This window comes from Dendrobates tinctorius, unplaced genomic scaffold (assembly GCF_039654945.1).
Source record: "Dendrobates tinctorius isolate UK_male_01 unplaced genomic scaffold, ASM3965494v1 ptg000211l, whole genome shotgun sequence".
Taxonomy (NCBI): Eukaryota; Metazoa; Chordata; class Amphibia; order Anura; family Dendrobatidae; genus Dendrobates; species Dendrobates tinctorius.
Window position 1 is genome coordinate 12,482,043 of NW_027361878.1, and position 26,379 is coordinate 12,508,421.

Consider the following 26,379-nt stretch of genomic DNA (forward strand, 5'->3'; position numbering starts at 1 on the left):
TATACAAATATACACTTACCACAATCTGATGAAGACCCCAAGATATTTCTAGCTCGCTGATTCCTCCTGTGTCAGCCCTGGATTTTATGTACGCCCCCAGAGAGGTAACAGGTTCCGTCACGATGTACAAGCATTTGTCTGTCTGTAACAATATGCAGAGGAACGTGGGATCAGAACGATGATGGATCAGAACGATGATGGACAGAACTGCTGCAATTCAGATTTCCATAAATGCCATGCACAATGTAGCAACCCAATGTTTTATTGCTCCAATGTATCATAAATGAAAAAAAGCTACTTTGCAAAAAACAGTCCTACAATTTTATTTCTATGGCTCCAATGCAGATCTATGCGACTCCATAATATTAATCTAAGAACAAGCTCTTTGTATGATCATCCCGCGGTCGTGACCCCCACCTCTTCATCCCGCGGTCGTGACCCCCACCTCTTCATCCCGCGGTCGTGACCCCCACCTCTTCATCCCGCGGTCGTGACCCCCACCTCTTCATCCCGCGGTCGTGACCCCCACCTCTTCATCCCGCGGTCGTGACCCCCACCTCTTCATCCCGCGGTCGTGACCCCCACCTCTTCATCCCGCGGTCGTGACCCCCACCTCTTCATCCCGCGGTCGTGACCCCCACCTCTTCATCCCGCGGTCGTGACCCCCTCCTCTTCATCCCGCGGTCGTGACCCCCTCCTCTTCATCCCGCGGTCGTGACCCCCTCCTCCTCCTCATCTTGCAGTCATATCCCCCCCTTTATCTGTCCACTGCTTCTTGGTTGGTTAACCATCAGTAGGTGACAGTTAAAAGGGTCAATGACTGTGGGATAAGATTACACAGGGGTCTGATACCATGAAGACGGCACAGGAGCTGTAAACCAAACCTATGCAAGAATTTTAGTGAAGCCCAACCGTAAAATTGATGTATAGCCTTTAACCCTTTCGCGCCTGAGCCTGTTTTTGCCTTCGTGACCAGGCCAATTTTTTCAATTCTGACCAGTGTCACTTTATGAGGCCATAACTCTAGAACGCTTCAACGGATCCTGCTGATTCTGACATTGTTTTCTCATGACATATTGTACTTCAGGATAGTGGTAAAATGTCTTAGATATGAACTGCGCTTACATGTTAAAAAAAATCGAAATTTGGCAAAAATTTTGAAAATTTTGCAATTTTCAAACTTTTAATTTTTATGCCCTTAAATCAGAGAGTGATATCGCACAAAATAGTTAATAAATAACATTTCCCACATGTCTACTTTACATCTGCACAATTTTGGAAACATAATTTTTTTTTTTTGGAAGTTATAAGGGTAAGGCCGGTTTCACATTAGCGCTTTTTAAGCGCACGCACGGCCGGGGGTAGCTCCGCCCCCGAGCCGGCTCTCTGCCCGGCGTGCCCGCCCCTTGCTTGTAGCGCCGCCTACTAGCGGACAGCGGCGCCTGCGATCGGCGCACCCTATCTTTAGCATAGGGTGCGCAGATCGTGCGCAGGCCGTGCGCTAGTTGCGCTTTGACCTGCGCTGCGCACTTTTGACGGTGCGCCGTGCGCGCCAAAATCAAACTTTTCGGATTTTGGCACGCACGGCGCACCGTCAAAAGTGCGCAGCGCAGGTCAAAGCGCAACTAGCGCACGGCCTGCGCACGATCTGCGCACCCTATGCTAAAGATAGGGTGCGCCGATCGCAGGCGCCGCTGTCCGCTAGTAGGCGGCGCTACAAGCAAGGGGCGGGCACGCCGGGCAGAGAGCCGGCTCGGGGGCGGAGCTACCCCCGGCCATGCATGCGCTTAAAAAGCGCTAATGTGAAACCGGCCTTAAAAGTTGACCAGCGATTTCTCATTTTTACAACAAAATTTACAACACCATTTTTTTTAGGGACCACCTCACATTTGAAGTGAGTTTGGGGGGTCAATATGACAGAAAATACCCAAAAGTGACACCATTCTAAAAACTGCACCTCTCAATGTACTCAAAACCACATTCAAGAAGTTTATTAACCCTTCAGGTGCTTCACATGAATGAATGGAATGTGGAAGGAAAAAATAAACATTTAACTTTTTTTCACAAACATTTTACTTCAGAACCATTTTTTTTATTTTCACAAGTGTAAAAACAGAAAATGAACCACAAAATTTTTTGTGCAATTTCTCCCAAATACGCCGATACCCCGTATGTGGGGATAAACCACTGTTTGAGCACACGGCAGAGCTCAGAAAGGAAGGAGTGCCGTTTGACTTTTTCAATGCAGAATTGGCTGGAATTGAGATAGGACGCCATGTCGCATTTGGAGAGCCCCTAATGTGCCTAAACAGTGGAAACCCCCACAAGTGACCCCATTTTGGAAACTAGACCCCTTAAAGAACTTATCTAGATGTGTCGTGAGCACTTTGAACCCCCAAGTGCTTCACAGAAGTTTATAACGTAGAGCCATGAAAATAAAAAATCATTTTTGTTCCACAAACATGATCTTTTAGCCCCCAATTTTTTATTTTCACAAGGGTAACAGGAGAAATTGGACCCCAAAAGTTGTTGTCCAATTTGTCCTGAGTACACTGGTACCCCATATGTGGAAGAAAACTACTGTTTGGGCACACGGTGGGGATCGGAAGGGAAGTAGTGACGTTTTGGAATGCAGACTTTGATGGAATGGTCTGCGGGTGTCATGTCGCGTTTGCAGATCCCCTGATGTGCCTAAACAGTGGAAATCATCCACAAGTGACCCCTTTTTGGAAACTAGACCCCCCCCAAGGAACTTATCTAGATGTGTGGTGAGCACTTTGAACCCCCAAGTGTTTCACTAAAGTTTATAATGTAGAGCCGTGAAAATAAAATTTTTTTTTTTTCCACAAAAATGATCTTTTAGCTCCCAATTTTTATTTTCACAAGGGTAACAGGAGAAATTGGACCCTAAGAGTTGTTGTCCAATTTGTCCTGAGTACGCTGGTACCCCACATGTGGGGGGGGACCACTGTTTGGGCACACGGTGGGGCTCGGAAGGGAAGTAGTGACGTTCTGGAATGCAGACTTTGATGGAATGGTCTGCGGGCGTCATATTGCATTTACAGAGCCCCTGATGTACCTAAACAGTGGAAACCCCCAATTCGAATTCCAACCCTAACCCCAACACACCCCTAACTTTAGCCCTAACCCTAGCCCTAGCCCTAGCCTGCCTACCTGCTTTTTTTTTTCTTTACTTTTTTTTTTATTTTTGTGTTTTTTATTTTTTGTATTTTTGACTCATAGTAACGCCACTTCTCCTCTGATCTCACACTGGCAGATGATCAGAGGAGAAGTAGCGTTACTATGTGATAAGATCGCTGCCCGGCACATAGTAACGCCACTTCTCCTCTGATCTCACACTGACAGATGATCAGAGGAGAAGCAGCGTTACTGTGTGACAAGATCGCTGCCTGACACAACTGTGACAGGCAGCGATCAGCTGTGCCAGGCAGCGATCTAGTCACACTGTAACGCTGCTTCACCTCTGCTCATCTGTCAGCATGAGCTCAGAGGAGAAGTCGCGTTATAATGAGGGAGATCGCCGGGAAACAAGCAGCTTTCCCAGCGAGCTCTCTCATTGGCTGCTGTGACGCGACGTCATCAGGACCTGAACCAACCAGGTCTCGATGACGTCGGGGGTCCCAGCATGCATTGTGCACCGGGATCCCCGCGTTATAAGGTATGAGGGGGTCCCGGGGGGCACAAAACCGCCGACTGTAGATAAACGTCGGCGCTGCACAAAGCCCAGCAAGCGCCAACGTTTATCTACTGTGGGAGGTCGTGAAGAGGTTAAAAAGAGGAGCTGTCAGCAGCTGAAGAGTGGTCTGATTTTGATCTTATTTTATTCTTGCTGCTCCAGTATTCTGGATTTTGATCTTTTTTTTATCCACCTCACAGTTCTAGATATAAGGGCCTTTCCACTAGGGCAGATTTTTATGGTTTTCACAAGAGGGTGCTGCTCCGATACAGAAAATCTGTGAGTCAAGCCCCCCCCCGCTAAGGATCAGAAAAACGTAGCACTAACAATGTCTATAACTTTGGAACCGTATGGCAAAATTAAAAAAAAAAAAAAAAAAGGCAAAACAAAAACAATACAGAACTCAGGTGAGAAGTGTGAATAAAATAAGGGAACAAATTGTCTGCATTTGATCTGGTGACAGGTCCTCTTTAACCCCTTAACGAACAGGGGTATTTTTGGTTTTGCATTTTCATTTTTCCCTCCCCTTCTTTCCAGAGCCATAACTTTTTTATTTTTCCGTTTATATGGCCATGTGAGGGCTTATTTTTTGCGGGACGAGTTGTACTTTTAAATGACACCATTGGTTTTAGCATGTCGTATACTCGAAAACGGGAAAAAAAATTCCAAGTGCGGTGAAATTGCCAAAAAAGTGCAATCCCACACTTGTTTTTTGCTTGGCTTTTTTGTTAGGTTCACTAGATGCTAAGTTTGACCTGCCATTATGATTCTCCAGGTCATTACGAGTTCATAGACACCAAACATGTCTATGTCCTCTTTTATCTAAGTGGTGAAACAAAATTCCAAAGTTTGCTAAAAAAAAAAAAAAATTTCCGCAATTTTCCGAGACCCGTAGCGTCTCCATTTTTCATGATCTGGGGTCGGGTGAGGGCTTATTTTTTCCGTGCCGGACTGACGTTTTTAATGATACCACTTTTGTGCAGATACGTTCTTTTGATCGCCCGTTATTGCATTTTAATGCAATGTCTTGGTGACCAAAAAAACGTAATTCTGGCGTTTTGAATTTTTTTCTCGCTACGCCGTTTAGCAATCGGGTTAATGCTTTTTTTTTATTGATAGATCGGGCAATTCTGAACGCGGCGATACCTAATATGTGTATGTGGGATTTTTTTTTACGGTTTTATTTTGATTGGGGCGAAAGGGGGGTGATTTGAACTTATGTTTTTTTAATTTTTTTTATTTTTAAACATTTTTTTTTTTTTTTTTTTACTTTTGGCATGCTTCAATAGCCTCCATAGGAGGCTAGAAGCTTGCGCAACCCGATCGGCTCTGCTACATACGGGCGATGAGCAGATCGCCCATATGTAGCAGATTTACTGCTGTGCTTTCAGCGCCGTCCACCGGGTGGCGCTGAAAGCCTTATGCCTGGAACAACCATAGAGGTCTCATAGAGACCGGCGATGACGTCGGCGATGACGTCATTTCCGGCCCGGCGGCCGGAAATGCTATTTAAATGCCCGCTGTCAGCTTTGACAGCGGCATTTAACTAGTTAATAGGCGCGGGCGGACGGCGATTCCGCTCGCGCCTATTGCGGGCACATGTCAGCTGTTCATAACAGCTGACATGTCCCGGCTTTGATGCGGGCTCAGCGCCGGAGCCCTCATCAAAGCAGGGGAGATGTCCGATGACGGACTGTGTCCGTCATTGGACATTAAGGGTTTAAGCTTATGACCCCGGGTTGCCCACAATTTGGGGTACAATCACAAACATTATAACATTTTGGAGACAACGTCAATGTTTTTAGGTATAACATACGGTTGTAAAGTTGCTAAACGTCACTTTGGAGCCACATTCTGAAAATCAACAAATACTATAACCCACCAAGACAAATAAAAGACACGTCAGCAGGGAAATATAATGCTGGACATGAAGGACTGATTAAGAAAGAACCAAATAAATAAGGAGAGTAGACACAGTGGGGAAAATAAGTATTTGATCCCTTGCTGAATTTGTACGTTTGCCCACTGACAGACATGAACAGTCTATAATTTTAAGGGAAGGTTAATTTTAACATTGAGAGATAGAATATCAAAAATAAAACCCAGAAAATCACATTGTATAAATTATATAAATGTATTTGTATTTTGCAGTGAGAAATAAGTATTTGATCCCCTACCAACCATTAAGAGCTCTGTCTCCTACAGACCAGTTAGACGCTCCTAATCAACTCGTTACCTGCATTAAAGACAGCTGTCTTAGGCTACTTTCACACTAGCGTTTTTTTGCGCTGCACCTCATCCGCATTCCAAATGCATACAAAAAACGCATTAAGCTTTTTGTATGTGTTTGCTTTTTTTTTTTTTTTGCGAATGCGATTGAACCAGTAAGGCGCCATGTTAACTCTAAAAACGCATGCTGTAATGTTTTTTTTGCGCATTCCGTGCGCTAATGTGCACATGCGTTTTTGGCAGCAATTGGGCGCACAGAAAAATGCAACATGTAGCGTCTGACGCGCCTGGGCACACACCTGGAAAAAACGCAGCGCACGAAAACGCACATGAACGTGTACATGCGCTATACCATGCGTCCACCATGTTAAAGATAGGGGAACAATGTGCATGCGCACGATAGAGCACGAGAAGCAGCGCAAAAAAACGCTAGTGTGAAACCAGCCTTACATAGTCACCTTTCTAAAATAGGGATTTTTGTGTACTCACCGTAAAATCCTTTTCTCCGAGCCAATCATTGGACGACACAGAGACCGTGGGTGTTATGCTGCTTGCCACTAGGAGGACACCAAGTAAACACAGAAAAAAGATAACTTCTCCCCTACAGTATACACACTCTCGCTGGCTGGGAGTTCCCCAGTTCAGTGAAAAAAGCAGTAGGAGTATTAAACGAATGACAATCATAACTCTGTCAAAACCTAAAAATGCTACAGTGAGCCAATAGGCCAAACAGGGTGGGTGCTGTGTCCCCCAATGATTGGCTCTGAGAAAAGGATTTTACGGTGAGTACACAAAAATCCCTATTTCTCCAACGCCTCATTGGGGGATGTGAGGAACTGAAATACTTTCCCAGCACAGATGACTAGTACCTCAATTTATGTTGTACTTACATGCAATGACCTTATCTGGTGGGGGAATATGTGCCTTTCTTTCTCTCGGCAGGGGGGCCACTTGGGTTCACACCACTCCAGACTGGCTGGAGACTTCACTGGCTGTGAATTCAATGTACATTGGTTAGGGGGTTGGGAGCAGAGCTAAGAGACTTGATGGGGGAGTGCAGTTGTGTCTGGGGATCTGAAGCGAAAGGAGCAGAGTTAAGGCCGCTCCTGGAACCCATGAATGGACTATCGAACTTGGAACTAAGTTTTCTCGGGCTTCAGTCGTGAGATCTATATTCCCCTAGGAATTATCCCATGGACTATTTTTACTGACTTGTTGCTGATCCCGTGGACTGGGGGCATTACATTGGGGTCATCTACCTGGACTTACTGAAATGCTTGTATGGATACAAATAAAACTTGTTGCATCGCTAACCTGCCTAGGTGATTACTAACACCCACAACTCTAGATCTTCACAAGTGGTGGCAGCAGTGGGATCACCTATCTCTGAACAGCGTAACAGAGAAAGTTACTGATGGTGACTTGGCAGAAGAGATGGCAGACTCCATCTACAAGAGACTCAAGTATGAGCAGCTGAGAGCCCTGTGCTCTGGGAGAGAAATGGTGTGGTTGATGGCGGACAACCGGATGGCCCTAATACAACGCTTGGACGAGTGGGATCGAGAACACCCACAGGAGGAGATCAGTCCAGATGTAGAAGAGGACAGCCCAGTGGACGGACAACAGCCGCGGGCAATCATTCCGATGGCAGAGTATCGATTGACCGAGTTGGGGCGGGTGCTGGCTGCGCTAGGAGAGCGGGCCACAGAAAGAGAACGGGCGGCTGTGATAAGCAAATATCTGGGTGTCCATGTAGCCGTAACCCCACCACCCTCTGCGGAGATGACAGTGGATAACGGGAGAGAGGGACCCGCATCTTTGAGGTACCGGGACATACCACAGTTTAATGAAGACACCACTGATGACCATCTTCAATTATTTGAGAACCTCTGCCTGCTTCATGAGGTGTCCATTGAGAACTGGCCGAGATTTTTGAGTGTTGGCCTAACTGGGAAAGCCAGAGAAGCTTTTAATAACTTGTCTTCTGGGGATCAGAGGTGTTACGCTACCATTCGCAGCGCATTACTGGAGACTTATGCCGTCACACCTGAAACCTACCGGAGGAAGTTTCGGGAGACTGAAAAGCCCAATGCACATACGCACCGGGAGTTTGCCAACACATTACGTACAGCATGTGCTCGGTGGATCGAAGGACTGGGAGCTCGGGAAGCTGAACATGTCTTGGATATATTCATGCGGGAGCAATTTATGTCCAAGCTCCCACGTGACATAAAGGAATGGGTGGCAGATAGAAAACCACAGAGTCTGGAGGAGGCTGCAAGATTGGCTGATGAATGGTCTGCCAATCGTCCAGGGCGGTGTGGGAGAACAGATCCTGCAAGTCGGGAACAGGGGCTTCCCGAGAGGCCAGCGAGACCCATGGTCCAGCGAGAGGAGGAACTGCGAGGATTTCGTACTCTACAAAGAGGGGGAGGTCTCCAAAAACCCCAAGTACGGCCAGCATCAGGGCGAGGGGGATTAAGCTGCCATAGCTGTGGACCCATGGGACACTTCGCCAGGGAATGCCAGGCCCATTCGGGTCCACGTCATCCGCATTTCCAACCTGTGTACAGTGTACTGCAATGGGGCTGGAATGCTGGGGGCGAGAAAAGAGGGGGAGGTCCCCCAAAACCCCAAGTACGGCCCACATCAGGGCGAGGTGGATTAAGCTGCCATAACTGCGGACGCAAGGGACACTTCGCCAGGGAATGCCGGGCACATTCGAGTCCACGTAGCTGGAGGAGAATCTATGAACATTCGGACAGCCCGACTACATTTAGACTGGGGACACAGCAAGGGAATGGTGGATGTGGGGGTAGTGCGACACCTACTTGTGGATGTGTTGCTGGGCAACAACTTAGGAGTAGGGTTGGTGTGCCACTGGACCAGTGTCGTAACCTGAAGCCAAGGACTCATTCCCGCTGCATCAGAAGACCTCGACATGCCAAATAACCTCTCGCCAGTGTGGGAGAGACCACGGTAATGCTGATGGACTATCGAGACAGACTGAGGAAGCCACGAACTCTGGTAATTGTCGTCAGAAGAAGGATAGTCAATTTAATGAATTGGAGTCCAATGCTTGCTGTGCTGGAAAAGTGGGGGAGGAATATGAGGAACTGAAATACTTTCCCAGCACAGATGACTAGTTACCTCAATTTATGTTGTATTTACATGCAATGACCTTATCTGGTGGGGGAATATGTGCCTTTCTTTCTCTCGGCAGGGGGGCCACTTGGGTTCACACCACTCCAGACTGGCCGGAGACTTCACTGGCTGTGAATTCAATGTACATTGGTTAGGGGGTTGGGAGCAGAGCTGAGAGACTTGATGGGGGAGTGCAGTTGTGTCTGGGGATCTGAAGCGAAAGGAGCAGAGTTAAGGCCGCTCCTGGAACCCATGAATGGACTATCGAACTTGGAACTAAGTTTTCTCGGGCTTCGGTCGTGAGATCTATATTCCCCTAGGAATTATCCCATGGACTATTTTTACTGACTTGTTGCTGATCCCGTGGACTGGGGGCATTACATTGGGGTCATCTACCTGGACTTACTGAAATGCTTGTATGGATACAAATAAAACTTGTTGCATCGTTAACCTGCCTAGGTGATTACTAACACCCACAACTCTAGATCTTCACAGGGGACACAGAGACCATGGGACGTCCTAAAGCAGTCCCTGGGTGGGGAGCATACTTCTGCTAATACCCCATGTACCACTGAGTTAACACCGTGGTACTGCCAATTGCAGGCTGCGTCTGCCGAGAGGGGCATCCGCAGAAGCCTCAGAATTAATTAGGCAATGTTTGCAAAGGTAGGCAAACTGGACCAAGTCGCAGCCTCGCGGAGAGGCCTGAGAATGAATTTCGTAATTTCTTGTAAAAACTATGTAGACTGGACAAAGTCACAGCCTTGCAGACCTGGTCTGCCGAGGCCTGGTGCCGAATGGGCGAAGAGGCGCCCACTGACCGGGTAGAGTGCGCCTTAATCCCAGCTGGGACAGGCGCGTTCCTGACATGGTAGGATTCCTGAATCGCCAAGCGAGTCTACCTTGTTAGCGTTGCTTATGACGCGACTAGACCTTTCCTATGCCCCTCTGGGAGCATGAACAGGGCATCTAACTTGTGGAAGGGAACCATCCGCGAGGTGTACCGTCTTAGTGCCCTAACCACATCCAGGGTGTGGAGGGCTTTCTCGATGAGATGGATTGGCGCTGGAACAAAAGGAAGGCAAAACAAATTCCTCGTTGAGATGGAAAAAGGAGGACCTTGGGCAGGAAGGACGGGGACATCCTGAGAACTCCCTTTTCCTGATGAAAATGCAGAAAAGGAGAACGGCAGGACAGGACTGACAATTTCGAAACTCGTGTGATTGACGTAGTTGCCACTAGAAAGACCACCTTCCAAGAGAGAACGGTCAGTGGCACGTCCTGCAGCAGTCAGAAAAGGAAGGCCTCAAGAACCAGGTTAAGGCCCCATGAGTGACTTTCTCTAAGGAGACGCCACATGGAAAACTCTTAATGAACGTCTTGACTTGAAGCCTGGTGGCAAATTGGGAAAGCACTGACAAGGCCGAAATTTTGCGCTTGAGCGATCAAAGCACGAGGCCTGATCTAAATACAGATTGGAGGGATTCCAATATGGCCAGAATGGAAAACACCAGAGGTGATTGACCATGAACCTTGCCCACGAAAAAGAAGTTTGTCCAGGTGCGGTGATATATGCGCATGACCACAGGCTTCCTAGCACCAATCATGGTGGAGATCACGACGAGAGAGAACCCATCCTGAGTTGAAAACCAGGATTCAACGTCCACGCCGTCAAAGACCGGGCCTCGGAGCTCTGGTGGTAAATCGGGCTCTGCGAGAGTAGGTCCATACGATCTGAAAGTTGCCAGGGGACGTCGGCGACCAGTTGAATTAGTTCTGCATACCATGCTCGGCGCGGCCAATCTGGCGTGACTAGGATCACTGGTACTCCCTCCGCTCTGATCTTCTTGATGACCCTCGGAAGCAAGGGAAGAGGGGGGAAGATTTACAGGAGCCGGAAACAGTGCCATGGCAGAACTAGAGCGTCCGCTCCGATGGCGCATGGATCGCGCGATCGAGAAACGAACCGAGGAACCTTGTTGTTCAGTCTTGAGGCCGTGAGATCCACATACGGGGTCCCTCAACGAAGACAAATCTGCTGAAAGATTTCCAGATGAAGAGATCACTTCCCCGAGGCAATGCCTTGGTGACTGAGAAAATCTGCCTCCCAATTTTCCAAGTCCAGGATGTGGCTTGCTGAGAAGGGCGAATGGCTGGTCTCGGCCCCATAGAAGATGTAACTCACTTAGTGCATGGCCATCCTGTCCCGGGTTCCTCCCTGGTGGTTGATATACACTACAACCGTGGCGTTGTCGGATTGAGACCCGATGGGGTGAGGTGGAACCTCTGTAGGCTAATGTGATTGTTCGTGTCACCAAATGTTAATGGGGAGACATGACTCTCGGGTTGACCAATGACCCTGGGCCGTGTGGCGACGAGAGACCGCACCCCAGCAGAGGAGACTTGCGTCGGTGGTTACTACCAACCATCTTAGTGGGGGTAAAGACCACCCTTGATTCAGGGAGGACCTCAGTGTCCACCACCTGAGGGCTTGCCTGTCCCGCAGGGACAGAGGAATCCGGCGATCCGGGGAGAACGGGTTCTCATTCTAAGCTAACAGCAACGCATGTTGTAAAGGACGGAGGTGGAACGGTGGAAAACGGAACTGCTTCCATCTCTGTCACCATCCTTCCGAGAACTCCCATGGTGAAACGGATGGAGTGAGAAACTGGTCGAAAAAGAGACCACGCTGCTTGTTGTAAGGCTTGGGTCTCTCCTGAGGGAGGGTGGTGAACTTGCGGGAAGTGCGAGTCGGTCTTGGGAATGACCTTTCACAGTCTATCTTCCATCAGGTGAGAAAGTGTATCTACTGTTATCCACAGATTCCTCACGGGCTGGGAGGGACGGACCCTTGATGAGCAAGTCGTCCAGATAGGGTAACATTACCACTCTTGGAAAGTGAAGAATGGCCATGACAGCCGCCATGACCTTGGTAAAAACCCTGGAAGCAGTGGCGAGTCCGAAGGACAAGCCAAGAACTGGAAGCGTTTCTCGTGAGTTGCAAAACGCAGGAACTCCTGAAGGGACGGCCAGATCTGAACGTGAAGGTAAGCGTCCTTGATGTCGGTGGATGCTAGGAACTCTCCCCTTTCCCATAGAAGCGACAACTGATGGGAGAGCTTCCACTCGGAATCACCGTACTTTGAGAAACTGATCTAACAACTTGAGATCCAGAATGGGTCGCATCGTCCCGTCCTCTTTTGGAACCACAAAAAAGGTCTGAATAAAAAAATCCTAAAGTTTTCGTGAAGGGGGATCGGAATGATGACTCCGTCCTTTAGCAGAGCCTGAACAGCCCGAAGAAAGACTCTTGTCTTTCTCTTGGGTGAAAAGGAAAGTAAAACCCCCGGGTTGAAGGGGGAGAAGAAATTCTATATTGTATCCGGAGAACACCAGCCTCCTGAGCCAATTGCAGTCATTGGGTAGATCTATGAGATCTGGCTCCCCCAGATCAAGAATCCCTAGGCCTGGGTTTCCAAGAACGGTTAGGTCCGTATGATGCGAGAAGATCGAAAACGTTTCGGCTGTTGGTTGCGAAACAGCTGAATAGCCCTTTTACTGAGGAAGGAATTTACTTTCTCCCCCTGGCAAAATCAGAAATGAGCTGGTCTAGTCTCTCTTCAAAGGACGACCCTTTTGAAAGGGGGGGAGAAGTTAACGATCTTTTCGATGTGGCATACGCCCACCAGCCGCGGAGCCCTGAGGCTCTTCTAATGGAGATCGCATTAGCGGCAGATTGAGCCGCGCAATTGGCAGTATCAAAAGAAGCGTCTACTACAAAGACCGCTGCGTGAATCATCTGGCTGGCGACAGTGGTTGCCTGCGGAGAAGACTGGTGCCCTGGAATGAAATAATCAGGACTTCTGCCCAAGCGGCCATTGCCTTGGTGACCTAAACTGCCACGAAGGATAGAGAAAAAGCCGCTCTTGAAGCTTCCAAATATTGAACGGCAGGTAGTCAATTTTGACGATCGGAGGGGTTTCTGACCGAGGCACCCTCAGAAAACAGAGAGGAGCGTTGTAGAAGCAAGACGCGGTACAGGAAGGTTCACCGGAGGGAACTGTAATCAATCCTTTAATAGGTCTGGAGTATTTAGCCAGAGTATACTTTTGCCCAGTGAGCTACTTATGTGGCCAATCCCTATGTTACTGGACGCTGGTAAATAACAGCGCACACGCTTGTTCCATAAATGAGACTGAGTGTTGGAGCGGGAATAATTTCCTCGTCCAACTACAGAATACTGTTGACTGATTCTATAAGAGAATCAAGAGACTCTTGATCAGTTGGGGGATTCTGAGGGGCTGACTCATCAGATACGAATTCAGAGGCATGCTCGCTGTGAACCTCAAGAGAGGCGAGCGAGAGACAGGAGTCGCTGATGCTGAAGCACGAACGTGACTAGGGAATGCGCCATGAGTCTGCTTTTTCAGAGACCTGACCATCCCTTGGACGAGTATGGCTCCTGACTTAAATAGTCCTCCCGGAGGGAGAATAGCCTGGGTCAGAGTCCACTGACTGTGACAGGGCGCAGCCCACTCAGGGGTACCAGGCGCACCAGGCGCAGGAAGCCCGTCAGCAGTCGCTGCGAGGGGCGTTGAAGCGCAGGTCGGAGCGCAGTTTGGGCGCAGGCCGTGCGGTCAGTGCATAACGGATTAGATTGTGCACTGGGTAGGGCAGACTTGCAAGTGGTACACACGGTTAAAAAAAATGCGGTGTATTTAACAGCCCGCTTAGTCTCGTTCAAGAGATGCATAGCGCTCCAGAAAGGGTTAACGGCAGAGACTGGCTGAAGCTGCAGAGAATGTGCCGGGAAGTGGTTAAGCTTTAATCTGAGGGCAGATGCAGCTTACCCTCGGTCCTGTGTTATGTCCCCCGGGAGGAAAAACGTTGGCGCTGTGGCGTCGCCCGGTATTCGGCTGCTCCTGCAAGGGTTAACTGCAGCAGAGGTAACCGAGATGGCCCCCCGAGATTAAAATTGCGCGTCTCGTTAGGAGTGGGAGGCGCCAAGAGGAGGGGGGCGGCGGCAATAGCGCGGGCTGTGCTATTCAAATTGCGGCCTAGTAGGCCGGAAAAGCAGGGGGCTCAATTTTTGGCCTACCCGCGGTAGGCGCCGAGGGCGGGGCGGCGCTATTGAAATTGCGGTCTAGCAGGCCGGGGAAAGCCGGGGACTAAATTTCTGGGGCCATCTGAAAATGCTGAGCGCGCGGGGGGGCTAAGTCAGCGCTTCTCCCGGGGGCAGGACCCGACCCCATACCTCAACTCCAGGGCCTAAGTCAGCGCTGAAGTCCATTCTTCTTATACTCCTGGGCTGATGTAGCAGAGCTGGAGGAGTTCTTGAACGGGGGGATGCTTGATCGGTCCTCCCTCTGGGCAGGGGGACGGAGAGCTGAAAGAGGTATGCTCAATCGGTCCTCCCTCTGGGTAGGGGGACGGAGAGCTGAAAGTGGTATGCTCAATCGGTCCTCCCTCTGGGTAGGGGGACGGAGAGCTCTGGGGCTGATTGAGGGCATCCGAAAGCGCTGTTCAGGTCCTTCTCCATGCACTCCTGTGCGATCTTGTTGCGCTTGCCCTTGTATCCGTTCAACCATCATGGGAACCATCATCAGAGGAATCAGCCCCGTTCGTCGCAGGAAAGGTACGTGAAGGGTTACTCCACGTGCTTGCCTGTTGTTGGTTCATGGGAGAGCAGGCCGTAGAAAGGAACAGTCGCCCCTTTCACTCCGTTAATTAAAAAATAAAAATTTACAGAAAATTCAAAAATAAAATAAAAACGGTGTGGTCTGAAACCAGACCCAAGTGCCTCCTATAGACACTAAGCAAGAACTGGGGAATTCCCAGACAGCGAGAGGGTGTATACTGTAGGGGAGGAGTTATCTTTTTTCTGTGTTTACTTAGTGTCCTCCTAGTGCCAAGCAACATAACACCCATGGTCTCTGTGTCCCCCAATGAGGCGTAGGAGAAAGACTCCTGCCGACTGACTCAATTAATCAGTCAGACTAACCTCTACAACATGGGCACGACCAAAGAGCTTTATAAGAATGTCAGGGACAAGATCATAGACCGGTTTAAAGCTGGAATGGGCTACAAAACCATAAGTAAGGCGCTGGGTGAGAAGGAGACAACTGTTGGTAGAATAGTAAAAAAAAATGGAAGATATACAAAACGAATGTCAATCAACATCGATCTGGGGCACCATGCAAAATCTCACCTTGTGGGGTATCCTTGATCATGAGGAAGGTGAGAGATCAGCCTAAAACTACACGGGGGGGGGGGGGAACTTGTCAATGACCACAAGGCATCTGGGACCGCAGTCACCAAGAAAACCATTGGTAACAGATTATGCTGTAAAGGTTTAAAACCCTGCAGTGCCCACAAGGTCACCCTGCTCAAGAAGGCACATGTGCAGGCCTGTCTGAAGTTTGCCAATGAACACCTGGATGATTCTGTGAGTGATTGGGAGAAAGTGCTCATAGGCAATATTTCTCTTCCTCCAAACACGGCAAATTGAGTTAATGTCAAAGACCTCATTTTTTGTCTACGACAGATGAGACAAAAAATGAGGTCTTTGGCATTAACTCAATTTGCCTTGTTTGGAGGAAGAGAAACATTGCCTATGATCCAAAGAACACCGTCCCCACTGTCAAGCATGGAGGTGGAAACATTATGTTTTGAGGGTGTTTCTCTGCTAAGGACTACTTCACCGCATCAATTGGAGAATGGATGGAGCCATGTACCGTAAAATCCTGAGTGACAACCTCCTTCCCTTCCTCAGGACATTAAAAATGGGTCGTGGCCGAGTCTTCCAGCAAGACAATGACCTAAGACATACATCCAAGGCAACAAAGGAGTGGTCCATAAAGAAGCACATTAAGGTCATGGAGTGGCCTAGCCAGTCTCCAGACCAAAATCATATAGAAAACTTATAGAGGGAGATGAAGCTCCGAGTTGCCAAGCGACAGACTCAAAATCTTAATGATTTAGACATTATCTGCAAAGAGGAGAGGACCAAAATTCCTCCTGACATGTGCGCAAACCTCATCATCAACTACAAAAAAGTCTGACTGCTGTGCTTGCCAACAAGGGTTTTGCCACCAAGTATTAAGTCTTGTTTGCCAGATGGATCAAATATTCATTTCTCTCTTCACAATGCAAATACATTCATATAATTTAGACAATGTGATTTTCTGTTGGGCGGCACGGTGGCTCAGTGGTTAGCGCTGCAGCCCTGCAGCACTGGGGTCCTGGGTTCAAATCCCACCAACATCTGCAAGGAGTTTGTATGTTCTCCCCGTGTTTGCGTGGGTTTCCTCCGGGTACTCCGGTTTCCTCCCACATTCCAAAGACCTACTGATTAGGAATTTAGATTGTGAGCCCTTTGGGGACAGTGATGCTAATGTGTGCAAACTGTAAAGCGCTGCGGAATTTGTTAGTGCTATATAAAAATAAAGATTATTATTATATTATTTTTGATATTTTATCTCTCAACATTAAAATTAATCTACCCTTAAAATTATAGATTGTTCATGACTTTGTCAGTGGACAAACTTACAAAATCAGCAAGGGATCAAATACTTATTTCCCCCACTACAGACCATCACGGCGACGTTTCGGCTCACACTGAGCCTTTTTCAAGCAATACATGGGTGCACAGACAAGATATTTATGGCATACAAATGACTGAATGTGCTTAACAGTAATTAGATAAAATAAGTTATACCAACTCAAAACTGAGTGACATACATAAAGTGCATACATTATCCATAAGGACCAAAGTGTTATAAAGTGCAGTGCAATAGTACAAATATAAACAGTTAATTACTGTATCAGATTAATTATCAATTGGCAATTTAAACACCGCTGTACACAAATCAACACTATTAAACAGAAGCACGTCTACCTTTTCACATTGAATGGTGAGCTGTCTCCATTTTTTTTAAATCACTACATAATGTTTATTACATGCCTGGGGGGCCTTGCATCCTATATTGGTTTTTTTCTGTGCTGCTCTTACTTCTTGTGATTGATAGATAGATAATTTAAAGGGGTGTTCTCAAGTATGAAAGCTAGCCCCTATCTTTAGCATAAAGGCAAACTTTCTAATAGCTAAGGTTCTTAACACGGTGGCCCCCAGCAATCCCAAGAAGAGGGGCTGTGAAGAATCCCAGCCGAACGGAGCAATATCTGATCATGTGTTAGTCTTGGACTTGCTATGGTCCGAGGGAAAACCTGCTCTGAAATGGGTGTTTTGAAACAGACTGCAGTATGTAAGTGGTGCAGTCTGTTTCATTTCCGGTCCAGGTTTTATATGTAGTTGAAGACCACAGGTTTCTATGTTAAATGCCCTGCAGGAACGGGTTTGCGTGAATCTGGTGAGTGTCTCAGGAGTGTTAGGGTCAGAGTGAGGCCTGGCACGCCCACAGCGTACACAGCGGTGCTGCCGTCCACGGTGACTGGTCTTGGATGTGGACAGGTCTTGTGCCTGGAGGTGAACCGGAGGTTAGACTGTCCTGTGCCCGAAGGAGGACTGGCGTGTGTAACGGCTGCAAAAAGGAGTATATGGTTCCTGGCAGTGATCCGGAGGAGCGGTACTGTCGTCCACGGTAACAAGTCAGAGGAGGACTGGCGTGTGTAACAAGTGAAAACAGGAGGAGATCATGAACTCTGTACAGCTGTGTATGTGAGTAAAGAGACCTTAACACAGAGGTGCGGTCGCCCACGGAAACGGGACAAAGGGAGGTCCAGCGTGTTTAAGGGCTGCAAACTAATGAAGGGAAGCTATTTTTAAGAGACATAGATACGGTGTGCAGTCGCCTACGGAAACTGGACAAGAAGTCTAGCGTGTTTAGGGACTGTGATTTAAAGCCGTGTACTATGAAGTGGTATGGACTGGTGTGAACTGAACACTAATATTATTTGCACTTGTGTGAATTTGAACTTTAATGTTGTGAAGATAACACATTAAAGAGACTTTTGTGTTTCAATTTTGTGGGTCACTGTCTCTTCACTGTGTACGGTGCTACCCCTGCACTACACAGCTTATGATTGACCTCCATTTAGTCGGGGTTCTTCAGAGCCCGTTTTCGGGATTGCTGGGGGGCCATGACGGTCGGACCCTCAGCGACTGCAAAGGGTAGGAGGTAACTTTGAAACTTGAGAACATCCCTTTAAACAAAAAAAAGTCAGCTCACAACAACCATTACCTCCAAGCCATCCACATACGCTAAGATATTTGGGTGTCTCAAAGTCTTTATTCTTTTCAAGGCAGATTTTGCCGCTTGTGTCTGTTCTTCTGCTCCCGGACGAATTTCATAAGCGAGCACAGATACTTGGTCGCCACCGGCCTGACCAATGAAAAACAAAAATAAAAATTGTGTACAGGTCAATGTTATGTACAAAAGTGATAATATACCATGCATAATAACATTAAATATCACAAATTTATATTTATCAACACTGGAAATAGACAAGTAAATCCGATCTATGAGACACTACACAAAACTCCGGCTTCGCAGGGCTACAATCTTCTATGAAGTGACGTCCCCACAGCCCCAACGCACGTTTAGTCAAAAACTTCTTCAGGAGGTGTACACGCACACACGTCCTGAAGAAGTTTTTGACAAAATGTGCGTTGGGGCAACGGGATAGTCCAAATAGCTACATCCACTTGTAAGTACTTTTACTGCTTTTTGGCCCCCTATGTCCAGACTATTAGGACAGTTAATCCATTGTGCACTATTAGGTTTGGCCCTTTAGTGCAGGCTAACCAACTATTCATTATGTTGCATTTTGCACTTTATACTCAATGAGTGCACTCTCCTGCCTTAATGCTCGGCAGCCTGGGGCGAAGGGGACACTCTAAATATATATCTCGTCACTTTTAAGAACTTTCCCTGCACTTTGGCCACTTTTATCCAGACAGCTTGGGTTGCTAGCCCATTGTACTTTATTGAGATAGGCCTCCATAGTGCTGATGGTACTTTGCTGGTACTTGTAAAACACTGCGTTTTTTTTATTGGCAAAAATGCAGGGTGTGAACAAGCCCTAAGACTGTTTCTAGAACTTGAGACAGGTCACTGATGAAATATAGCCGACTTGTATGTTCAGGTGTCAATTTTTCTATTCTTATCTCTTGGGACTGGCGATGCCTTGGACCTTCTCTTCTGAAATATATTTCAGAGACCTTTTTCAGGATTACCGGCAGACAATATTATGTCATTTTACTACAAAGTATCGAGTCACAACACAGATCCTTCTATTGGATGAATATTGACAACATCTTCCTGTACTATTAAGTTATATATGGTTTTCTTTTCGAATACTACCCGGTATACCAGGTCTGTTCCGTGCACACTGTTGGAGGTGAGCCGGCAAATCTCCCACATTGTAGGTGTAATGTGCTCTGAATTTTGTCTCTGTTTTTGACATTCTTAATAGTCGGAGAGGTAAATTACAAGTTTGGTCGTCGTTTTATTTGTTCGTTACATAAAAAAATCTGTTGAAAATTGTCAACTAACAAAATTGGTCAGATTTACTAATTCTATCTTAGATACAAACGGTGCAAATTAAGAACAGACAGTCCGAAATAAATGCTAAATTTATCATGGCGCTCCTTGATGGATGATAAATTTGGAGCTTCTTTACTTACTGTTGTCTAACTTTACCTTGCTACAGTTTCTTGTATTTAAAGGGAATCTGTCACCCTTTTTTTGGACAATCAGCTGCCGGCATTGACATCAGGGGCTCATCTACAGCATTCTGTAATGCTGTAGATAAGCCCCCGATGTAACCTGAAAGATAAGAAAAACACGTTAGATTATACTCACCGGAGGGGACGGTCCGGTCCGGCGCCTCCCATCTTCATACCATGTCATCCTCTTCTTCCCTTCCTGTAGTAGCTCCGGCGCAGACACACTGCTCTGCCCTGTTGAGGGAAGAGCAGAATACTACAGTGCGCAGGCGCCAGACCTCTCCCGACGCCTGCACACTGCAGGACTCTGCTCTGCCCTCAACAGGGCAGAGCAGTGCGCCTGCGCCGGAGCCACTACAGGAAGAGAAGAAGAGGACGGCATCGTATGAAGATGGGAGGCGTCAGACCGGACCACGACACCATCGGACCGGACCGCCCCCTCCGGTGAGTATAATCTAACGTGTTTTTCTTATCTTTCAGGTTACATCGGGGGCTTATCTACAGAATGCTATAGATAAGCCCCTGATGTCAATGCTGGCAGCTCATAGGGCAAAAAAAAGGTGACAGATTCCCTTTAAAGTTTTGATGCAACATGGTGGCACGCTGTTAAATTTTAAAGCTGTCAGTCGATTCATGCTGCCCGAACTATGGAGATCGACTTCATTATTGCAGTCATACATGTTTCATTTTGAAACATACCTGCAATAACAGAGAGCTGGTTTCTGGAACCTGCAGCCTGTGGCTAAAGAAGCATAAGGCCTCTTTCACACATCAGTTTTTTGCCGTCAGGCGCGATCCGGCTTTTTTTTGTAAAACTGGATCCGGCAAAATGCAATGCCGGATCCAGTTTTTCCCCATTGACTTGCATTAGCGCCGGATGGCATTGCGTTTCATCCGTTTTTTTCCGGATCCGGCTACTTGTCTCATTCCGGCGTCTGGAAAAAAACGGTTACTGTAACGTTTTTTGTCTCCGGCGAAAAAGCCGGAAGTGCCGGATCCGACGCTTCCGGCTTTTTGCTACAATGAAAGTCTATGGGCGCCGGATCCAGAAAAAGACGGATCCAGCCACCGGATCCGTTTTTTTAAGTCTGCGCATGCTCAGATCCAATTGGCCAGCCCCCAGGAAACAGATATAACCTGCTAGACAGATCCAGCAGAAAAACGGATCCGTTTCTACAGTTCTACAAAATTTATGCCGGATCCGTTTTTTCTAAAAATAGCCGGATCCTGCCTGACGGCAAAAAACTGATGTGTGAAAGTAGCTTAAACAGTTCCATTGTCAAATGAGACGCAAAAGATCGAAAACACTAAATAAATCCGTCTTACATGTGATGGGACACTGAGAATAGAACTTGGCGAAAAATGCAACAAACACATTTGTAAATCTGATTTTTTTTTTTTTTTTTAAAAAAAGGAAGAGAATGGGACTCTTAAAGCCCCATAAACATCAGATCAAAGTTATATTACATATACAATTTTGACCAAAATCGATCTTTCGCTTGTTGTATGCTTTTTTAGGTGGGTTTTTGGTCGATGAACAATCATAGCTGTCCAAAAGATCGATCTGTCATGTCTGATAATTTTGGATGACTATCATGCACGGCAAGATGTCTCCATGCTGATAGTTTCATTAGCTCCATCCCAATAATTATAGAACATTTTTGTTAGCTACTTGCCAGAAATGTATAGCTTCATCTAAAAGGTATTTGTACAATGTAATTGGACATGTGTATCATGCAGTCCAGCAAAGGAAGATTCGTACGAACGATGAGTGATCTTACACTTGAAATGACAACTGAACAGTGAATGACCAATTTTATTTTATAAGGAAACAAAATGTATCTCCACTGCGATCTCAAAGACAAACTCCTTCAGTGGACAAGTGTGCAGATGAGATCTTTATCTCTACAATACAAAGGGTATGTGCACACGTTGCGGATTTGGCTGCGGATTTTTCTGCACGGATTTGGCTGAATCTGCAGGTAAAATTACCTGCGGATTTAGTGCGGATTTCCTGCTATTTTACACCTGCGGATTCCTATAATGGAAGAGGTGTAAAAACGTTGCGGATTCCGCACAAAGTACGGACATGACCCCACAACCTGGTAAAAGCAATGCCTATATAATTCCACGGTTAAAACCCAGAAAAATCCTTAGATAAAAATAATATTAAAATACATATATAGTAGCCGTGTTATATAGTTGCTGAAGGAAAATGGTAGACCATTCAAGAATTAAATAATACTGAACCAGAAAGACCTCGAATTTATGGTCAAATAGAAGATAGTTAAAAAATAAACAAATAATGAGTAAAAGCAGTGCATTATAATTAAAATACCTTTATTAGATAATAGTGGTAAATGATAACAAAAGCATTGTGCGCTCATTTAAAGTATAATATAGCTATCATAAAATATTTCTATACAGAACCCAGCGGGCCGAAAACATAAATATTCCATCAAAGTAATATGTAGTAATTTAATATACTATCCTTAGTACGCTACTCTCATAACAAAGGTGGCAATGTAAACAAGGAGCCAATTTCACCATATGAGGGCTCCAAACAAAGCGAAATGTGCAAGAGTCCAAATAAATATATATTCAAAAATACAAACATCAATTGTAACATGTGCATATAAGGTGTTAAGTGCAAAAAGCAAATAAGAGACAGGGGAGAGCAATTAGGGGTATATACCTTTAAGGCCCGCCGGTTACCGAGCAGCACAGCCCCGACGCACGTTTCGGATTGAATCCTTCGTCAGGGATTCCGCAGTATTGACATGCTGCGGAAAATAAACCGCAGCAAACCTGTGCAGAATTGTTCTCAGCATGTGCACAGTGGATTTGGTTTTCCATAGGTTTACATGCTACTGTACACAGCATGGAAAACTGCTGCGGATCCGCAGCCAAATCCACAACGTGTGCACATACCCAAATGGTGTGCAGGCCGGGCATTGAGGAGCCCTGGGGCAGCGACCATCGAATAACTTTCTACAGCTGACACAATGTTACTGATAATAATCAACAATGAAATGATAAACAATAGTGCATTTTTGTCCCCATACCCTATATTAAAAGATTAATAAGAGCATTGTTATTAAGTAAAACAAGAGAAACTGTTATGCCTTAAGGGCATGTCACACTAAGAGATATCGCTAGCAATATCGCTATAACTAGTGACGTTATAGCGATATTGCTAGCGATATCTCTGTGTCTGATACTTACCAGCGACCGGCTCCCCCGCTGGTTATCGCTGATCGCGCGAGAACGTTCAGGACTGTTTCTCGTCGTCAGCTTCCTGCGGTGCTTCCTGCTGTGAGGACAAGCGACGCGTGGAGCCGGGTGGGAGGACGCAGGATCGCCTGGTGTGACAGGTAAGTAGCGACCCCCGTCCCCAGCGATGTCGCTAGTGAGATCTGCCTGTGTGGCAGCTCACTAGCGACCACTTAGCGATGTACCAGCGATCCTGATCGCGTCATATCGCTGGTCGGGATCGCTGGTACATCGCTAAGTGTGACAGTACCTTTACACAAGACTGGCACACCACTGCAGTTATACACCCCCTCATTGCAAGTGACCACATTTTTGCTTGTTATATTTCAAAAATAAAATAAGGGAACAATCACAAAGGCCATATAAAGTACAGAAAATATGCTGTGTATTATGGCAGCTCATACAGAAATCGACTGACAGTGTTGACTTTAAATGTACAGTACAGACCAAAAGTTTGGACACCCCTTCTCATTCAAAGAGTTTTCTTTATTTTCATGACTATGAAAATTGTAGATTCACTCTGAAAGTATGTGCACACGGAGTTTTTTGGTGGTGCGGATTTTGTAGTAGAATCCGCAGATAAATCCGCAGGACTAAAGTCCTGTGGTTTATCTGTGGATTTGCCTGCGGTTTTTCCCTGCGGTTTCACACCTCATAATGGATGAGGTGTGAAACTGCAGCGTTTCTGCACAAAAGAATTGACATGCTGCGGATTGTAAACCGCAGAAAAATCCGCAGCATGTGCACAGCGTTTTCCAGTTTACCATTGAAAACAATTGTTCTGCACAACGCACCTAAATCTGCTGCGGACCCGCAGAGCCTGAAACGCTGCAGATCCGCAGCAGAAGCCGCACCGTGTGCACATACCCTGAAGGCATCAAAACTATGAATTAACACATGTGGAATTATATAATTAACAAAAAAGTGTGAAACAACTGAAAATATGTCTTATATTCTAGGTTCTTCAAAGTAGCCACCTTTTGCTTTGATTACTGCTTTGCACACTCTTGGCATTCTCTTGATGAGCTTCAAGAGGTAGTCACCGGAAATGGTCTTCCAACAGTCTTGAAGGAGTTCCCAGAGATGCTTAGCACTTGTTGGCCCTTTTGCCTTCACTCTGCGGTCCAGCTCACCCCAAACCATCTCAATTGGGTTCAGGTCTGGTGACTGTGGAGGCCAGGTCATCTGGCGTAGCACCCCATCACTCTCCTTGTTCAAATAGCCCTTACACAGCCTGGAGGTGTGTTTGAGGCCATTGTCCTGTTGAAAAATAAATGATTGTCCAACTAAACACAAACCGGATGGAATAGCATGCCGCTGCAAGATGCTGTGGTAGCCATGCTGGTTCAGTATGCCTTCAATTTTGAATAAATCCCCAACAGTGTCACCAGCAAAGCAACCCCACCCCATAATATCATATATTAGTGATTCTTTTGCTCCTAATCTTTTTGTTGTCTCCAAAGCCGTGTACTATGTAGTGCTATGAACTGGTGTAAGTTGAACACTGATAATATGCACTGACGTTATATGCATTTGTGTGGATTGGAACCTTTCTGTGCCGTGAGAATTCGCATTTTAAATTCCCGCGACTTTCCGTGGAAAAACTAGCATTTTGCAAGCGTAATTAGCTTGCAGAATGCTAGCGTTTTCCAAGCAATCTGGAGCATCGCTTGGAGAACTGCTTGACAGGTTGGTCACACTCGTCAAACATAGTGTTTGACGAGTGTGAACAACTTTTTACTCTTGAGGCCGCCTATGCAGCATCAATAGTAAAAGATAGGATGTAAAAAATAATAAAAAAAATAAAAAATATTGTTATTCTTACCTTCCGGCGACCCGCGCAGCCTTCCCGCCTCTCTCCACGCTCCCGGTCCCAGTAATCCTTTGCGAGAATGACCGTGATGACGTCCGTTCTAGTGGGATTGTGACATCTCGCGGTCATTCGCGATGACGTTGCGCAAATGACCGCGAGACGTCGCGATCCCGCGAGAACGGATATCATCGCGGTCATTCTCGCAAAGGATTACTGGGACCGGGAGCGTGCAGAGAGGCGGGAAGGCTGCGCGGGTCGCCGGAAGGTAAGAATAACAATATTTTTTATTTTAGTTCTATTTTTTACAGGGATATGGTACCCACAGCCCGGAGGACAGTCTCCTCTCCTCCGGACCATGGGTACCATCCGCAAATGTTCTGCTTACTTTTCGCACAGTGTGCACAGCCACATGCGGGAAGTAAGAAGAACAATACATTGCTATGTGGGCGGAATCGCCGCGATTCTGCTAAATTAATGAGCATGCTGCGTTTTTTACCGCAAAGCGATTCCGCCGCGGGAAAAAACGCAGCTTTAGCACAGCATTGCGGAATCCCATAGGAATGCATGGGATGCTTAGTTTTCGTGGCAAAATCGCGCGTTTAAAACCGCGACGTGTGAACTCAGCCTATAGAGACTTTTATGCTTGAACTTTGTGGGTCACTGCCTCATCACTGCGTAGGGTGCTACCGCAGCACTATACTATCTTTCGATCTATCTATAGATCTACCTATCTATAGATATACATGTAGATAGATGGATAGATAATACCAAGCCCAATGTTTAGTAATAAACATAAAATGGTACATAAAGAGTTAAATAAAGACACACACAAAATCTGCATAGGCCGGGGTCACAATTGCGAGAAACTCACAAGAGTCTCGCACTTCAGAACCCGGCAATCCGCCGGCACTCGGGACCGGAGTGTGCGGCTGCACAGAAATACATGCAGCTGCACATTCTGGTCCCGAAAGCTGGCGGCAGTGCCAGGTATTGAGGTGCGAGACTCTTGCGAGTTTCTCGCAAGTGAGACCCCAGCCTTAAATGCAATATCTGTTTAAATTTAAAAAAAAAAAAAAAAAATGGTGTGGGCTTCCACGCAATTTTCTGCACCAGAGAGGGAAAGACGGCGACTGGGGGCCGATATTTATAGCCTAGGAAGGGGTTAATACCCATGGATCCTCCAAAGCTATGAATATCAGCCAGAAGCTGTATATTAACCCCTTAATGTCCAATGACGGACACAGTCCGTCATCAGACATCTCCCCTGTTTTGATGAGGGCTCCGGCGCTGAGCCCACATCAAAGCCGGGACATGTCAGCTGTTATGAACAGCTGACATGTGCCCGCAATAGGCGCGAGCGGAATCGCCGCCCGCGCCTATTAACTAGTTAAATCCCGCTGTCAAAGCTGACAGCGGGCATTTAAATAGCATTTCGGCCACCGGACCCGAAGTGACGTCATTGCCAACCCCTGTCACGTGATCGGGGGTCGGCGTCATGTTGACTGGACAACCAGAGGTCTCTATGAGACCTCTATG

The 26,379-nt window shown here is 46.7% G+C and overlaps 1 protein-coding gene across 3 annotated transcripts in view; it reads right to left on the minus strand.

Moving 5' to 3' along the window:
• Positions 1 to 26,379, minus strand: part of SCYL1 (SCY1 like pseudokinase 1) — a 92,699-nt gene that overhangs the window by 63,198 nt on the left and 3,122 nt on the right. For all 3 annotated transcript variants that reach the window (XM_073554454.1, XM_073554453.1, XM_073554455.1), the window contains exons 2-3: positions 18,271 to 18,411; positions 20 to 142 (exon numbers count right to left, since the gene is read on the minus strand). In XM_073554454.1, the coding sequence (XP_073410555.1) occupies positions 20 to 142; positions 18,271 to 18,411 (264 nt within the window). The remainder of the gene's footprint in view (positions 1 to 19; positions 143 to 18,270; positions 18,412 to 26,379) is intronic.